The 4,921-nt window shown below is 34.1% G+C and overlaps 1 protein-coding gene across 1 annotated transcript; it reads right to left on the bottom strand.

The window, feature by feature from the left end:
* Positions 1-2,152: 2,152 nt before the first annotated feature.
* On the bottom strand, positions 2,153-4,558 carry LOC104097377 (glycosyltransferase family 92 protein RCOM_0530710). The gene has a single exon (XM_009603932.4). It carries the CDS (start codon positions 4,314-4,316, stop codon positions 2,472-2,474), a length of 1,845 nt encoding a protein of 614 aa, XP_009602227.1. The 5' UTR covers positions 4,317-4,558; the 3' UTR covers positions 2,153-2,471.
* Positions 4,559-4,921: the final 363 nt, after the last annotated feature.

The following is a 4,921-nucleotide window of genomic DNA, read 5'->3' as shown; positions in this document are numbered from 1 at the left end:
TATTTTTTCACAGATTCTATAATCTTCACAACTCAATTCTTCTGTTTAATTCACATTGTTTCTCATTGTTCACAACAACAATCAGAATGGATGGTGACACAGTATAATTCAGTGTATACTGACTAAGTGTACTGTATAATAAGTGTATACTAAATGTAAACTCACTGAATATATACTTCTTATACATTATATATTAGTTATACATAAATGATACACTTTTCATACAATAATTTTACACGATACACTTTTTGAATTGTAGAAGTTTTATGATTGTTCTTTTTCATATTACTATGCATAATGTTGAAATATATACTAAATAGATTGTCACTATACAATTTATATGCAATAAACTGTCACTATACAAAATATATACAAAATAGAATGTCATTATTAAAAAAATATACTAAATAGACTATCACTATACAAAGTATATACAAAATAGACTGTCACTATACAAAATATATACAAAATAGACTGTCACTATATAACTTATATATAATAGACTGTCACTATGTAGTTTATATACAATAGATTGTTACTATACAAAATATATACAAAATAGACTGTCACTATACAAAAATTATACAAAATAGACGGTTACTATACAATTTATATACAATAGACTGTCACTATACAAAATAGACTGTCACTATACAAAAAATATACTAAATAGACTGTCACTATACAATATATATATATATATATATATATATATATATATATATATATATATATATATATATATATATATATATATACAAAATAGACTGTCACTATACAAAACATATACAAAATAGACTGTCACTATATAAAAAATATATAAAAGAAATATTTTGGGCTATTAGATATAATATGTTTGGAACGGAAGGACATTTTGTGTCAATGGGGAAAAACATGGGCTATTAAAATTTTAAGGGGCTATAGAACATATATATTAAGTAAGCCCAATATGGTTGCAGTATATCTAGACAGACTACAGATGATCGTTAGGTTGCAATAGAATTAAGGTGAAGTTACACATTTGACCACTCGGCCAAAAATATTTATAAGCTATTTTTTTAATTGATGGCTATTTAAGTTAATTTCTCTATAATGAATTAATTAGTTCTCAAAAATAATAACCAATAAAATATTTCTTTTGTATATATGTGTATTATATATGTTATATGTATATACTTTTTGGCTAGCAAATGCAATTAGTTTTATATTTTACCCTTAATTCGCTCCATTACAGAAAGCCCAAGCTCTCTGTCCAGCCCAATAATAAAGCCCAGCACATTTTCACGCTATTATTATGCATATTCACTTAGTTTTTATTATATAGTGCGGATGATTTAAGTATTTGATTTTTAGTATATGATATCCACAAATGAATCATGAAATACGAAATCCCAGACAGAAGCTGATGTTCCTTATTGTTTGTTTGTTTATTTATTTTTTTATTTTCCTGCAATCATAATACTTCATTAGGCAGCAATATTGCAACCTCTTGGAGATAAAGAATCTCTTGGTTTCGTATCTTTTAAAATTCCCTCTGTAAAGAAAGGCATAACACTATCCACTGACAGTAATATTCTGCATCTTTTAGATGATCAATACAATTTGTGCAACTATGCTTTTTATGTGCTGATTACAACATTTCCAGGTATAAAATATGGAATTTAATGTGTTCTTTGCCTTCCAGTGGCACCAAAAATGGCAGTCAGGTGCACTAAGCTCCCGCTATGCGCGGGGTCCAGGGAATGCCAGTCCACAAGGGCCTATTTTATGCCGCCTTACCATGCATTTCTGCAAGAGGCTGTTTCCACGGCTCGAATCTGTGACCTCCTAGTCACATGTCAGTAACTTTACCAATTAGGCCAAGGCTCCCGTCCCCGTTCTTCTGATGGCACCAAGATTTCTCATTTTTTGTGATCAACAGCTCTTTGAGTTGATGTGGGAAATATCATCTTTCTCAAATTTCTAGTAAGAATTGAGGCAGGTTAGTATCACCAGGAGAAGGCATGACTGAAATTATGTCGATGGTTCTCTTATCTCATAAGGCATCTTTTCTTTTAGATATAACTCAGTCAAAAACATGTTATTCTTGTGTGTGCGCGCGCGCAGAAGTAGCGCATATCTCTGGACGGTAGAAAAAGGAAATGTTCAATGCTTAGAATAACGATAAAAGAATTGATTTAATGAAAATATCAATGTTACACTGTAGAAAAATTACAGATATATTCAACAAAGGAAAGAAAAATTTCCTATTCTAATCTATTGTTTAAATATCTCCTGTCTACAAAAGCTAAAGAAAATCAGATACAATAGCCATGGATGAAGAAAGAATTGAATTTTTTGGTGATCATCTTCTCTACATAGGGCATCCCCGCCCCTCCAGTTCCCTAGCTTTCTCTACTGGCAGTCATCAAAGGAGGAATATGGATATACGCTACTTCGATAAGCCAAGGGAAAACAATGGATTTCAGTGATTAGAAAGAAGACTTCTCCCAAGGCAACAAACCAGTTATTAAATCAGCAAAGTTTGATAAAACAAAGTCCCGAAGGCCGGTGTCCCAAACTTCACAGAATTGTAATGGCCAATTTGGCGGCTCAACAGCCTCAGTCCCTAAACCAGGTGCTCTATCCCTTGATCCTTCATTTTGATTCTTCTGCCAATCAGCAACATATGTAGCTACTCGCCTGAAAAACTTCGCCCTGAAAACGTCCCACACTTGGTACTTATAATGGTTTATCACTGCAGTGCTCTGTGGCAAATTCAAGTACCTAAATCCTTTCCTCAAGTAGAAATGATGCACCACATTGAGGAGAGTGGTGTCCAAAGCATCGGGGCGTATGATTGATTTGTGTCTCTCGGGGCTCTTAAGCCGACATGTATATCCAACAGTAATACCTTGTGAGGGTGCTGAATTCAAACCAGATGGTCCAAAGCTATGACAAGTTGTTCTAATCTCTGCTATTGTTGGCGATGATGACGATAAATTTGCCACGAGGGACCGAAGTGAGTCCTGTCCTGCGTAACCCGTGCTTCTAAAACTTTGGTGTCCTGGTGTTGAATATGGAAAGTAGAAATATTCATCAACATCCATAAACGACACCCAATTGCATTCTTGCTTTGCTCTAAGAGCACAATGCGAAAAACCTGCTTCTTGAGTCTTGATCCATGGCCAAACGTGTCGTGTGACATTGTAATTCTCTGTCGCAAGATCTTCAATCACATCTTTGATTCTGTCATCGCTGTTATTGTCATAAATAAACCACCTTTCAACTCCAAGCCAAGAATGATAAGTGATCCACTCGCGAAGCGCTGAGGCTTGGTTCCACACCATTGTACACACACAAAGATCATACTTTACATTTCCAATATTCTTCCTAATTGCCTCAGATTTCAGGTCAGAAATCTTGGCTACTGAGGGCAAAAGTACATGTTCATGAGCTTTAGCATGCATATGAGGCAACATACCAATGGTTATTCGTATACCACGTGCCTTCTCGGGGCTCTTCCTAATACTCAATGGCAATGAACACCTAACAACCTCTTGAGCAGCACTAATAGCATTTGTCCTAAGTGCAAACCTTCCATCTTTTTCCAAACTTCCCAACCCGAAATGGCAACTAAATTGACTCGGATCGGATTCTCTTTGAGGCCTCAAATTCAATCCCTTCACAAAAACCACTGCTGTATTACCATCCAAAGTAGCAGCATAAGCAACATTTTCCCAAGAATTAACTGTCTGATTACTTTTCAAAATCCCATTTTCAGCTTCCATATCCACAACACCATTTCCCCTAAACTTCTTCAAATTCACTACAGCGGAATAATTAGCTGGAGGAAGCGGACATCTAACAAGCATCCCATTTTCATCACCATAATCATCCACTGAAAAAGCTTTCTCCTTTACAACAATATCACCTTCTACACTTCTATTTCTAGCATAAACACATTCCAATTCTGTACTTTTACCAAGTAAAGTATTCTTTTTTACCAACAGCAAAACATGATCAGGAAACAAAACTCGACCCTCAATTTGTAAAGGCAATAAGAAACTACCAAAATCTTGAAATGAAGCAGAACTAGAAGATAAGTCAGAAGAAGAAGACAATAAAGATAAGCTTGAAACAACTAAAACAGGTCTAAAAACAGAAGAACCAAAAGGAATCTGATAAGAAAGAAGAAAAAGAAAAATCAAGAAACTAAAGCATAAAACTAAAGACCTTACAGAGAAGAAATATTTAAGAGAATAAGGAAGAAAAGCTGTTGGTGAAGATGGTCTGAAAATCCTTTTTCTCTTACGACGTTTCTCTGAAGAATCCATTTTTTTTTTTTTGGTTTTTTCTTTTTTGTGTGAAAATGTAAGCAAAAAAGAAAAGATTTTTGGATCTGCAAAAAAATGGTTTTTTGTGTAGATCTAATAAGGGAGATTGAAGGGTTGTTTTGGTTCTTGGTTGTTTCTCTTCTGTGTGTACCGACAGTGGCTGTTTGAAGGTTCTTCAGTAATAATCTGGTAATTGTCGGACAGAGAAAGAGACTATTGAGATTACGCGTTTAGCAGAATAAATAGTAGTAAGAGCTGTTTCTAATTTTCTACTCCTAATTTTGTTAGTTACTGTTGTTAAAGACAGTACTTACTAAAAGAGAAAAAGGAGTAAGAGGACTGCTTTAAGCTGTTTATTTGGATTTATTTTTATCACGCATGGCGTAGCGCGTCTGTGTGAAAGAAAACCTTATTTTCGCTTAGTCTGTTTTTGGTACTAAGGTAAATGTTTTTCGCAAAAAATATTGTTTTAGAAAAAAGTTGTTTTCTTACTTATTTTCTAGTATTTGGTTAGTTACCAAAAAATATTCTTTTAAAAAATGAATATTCTAAACAAATATTATGGGAGACGAAATAGTGAAAGGGGAAGGGAGCAGGGCAATAGG

The sequence above is a fragment of the Nicotiana tomentosiformis genome, chromosome 10 (assembly GCF_000390325.3).
Source record: "Nicotiana tomentosiformis chromosome 10, ASM39032v3, whole genome shotgun sequence".
Taxonomy (NCBI): domain Eukaryota; kingdom Viridiplantae; phylum Streptophyta; class Magnoliopsida; order Solanales; family Solanaceae; genus Nicotiana; species Nicotiana tomentosiformis.
This window is presented reverse-complemented; position numbering and strand designations above follow the sequence as displayed.

Bases quoted from the DNA above. Each gene is read 5' to 3' on its own strand.
- LOC104097377 (XM_009603932.4), bottom strand. From the start codon at position 4,316: ATGGATTCTTCAGAGAAACGTCGTAAGAGAAAAAGGATTTTCAGACCA.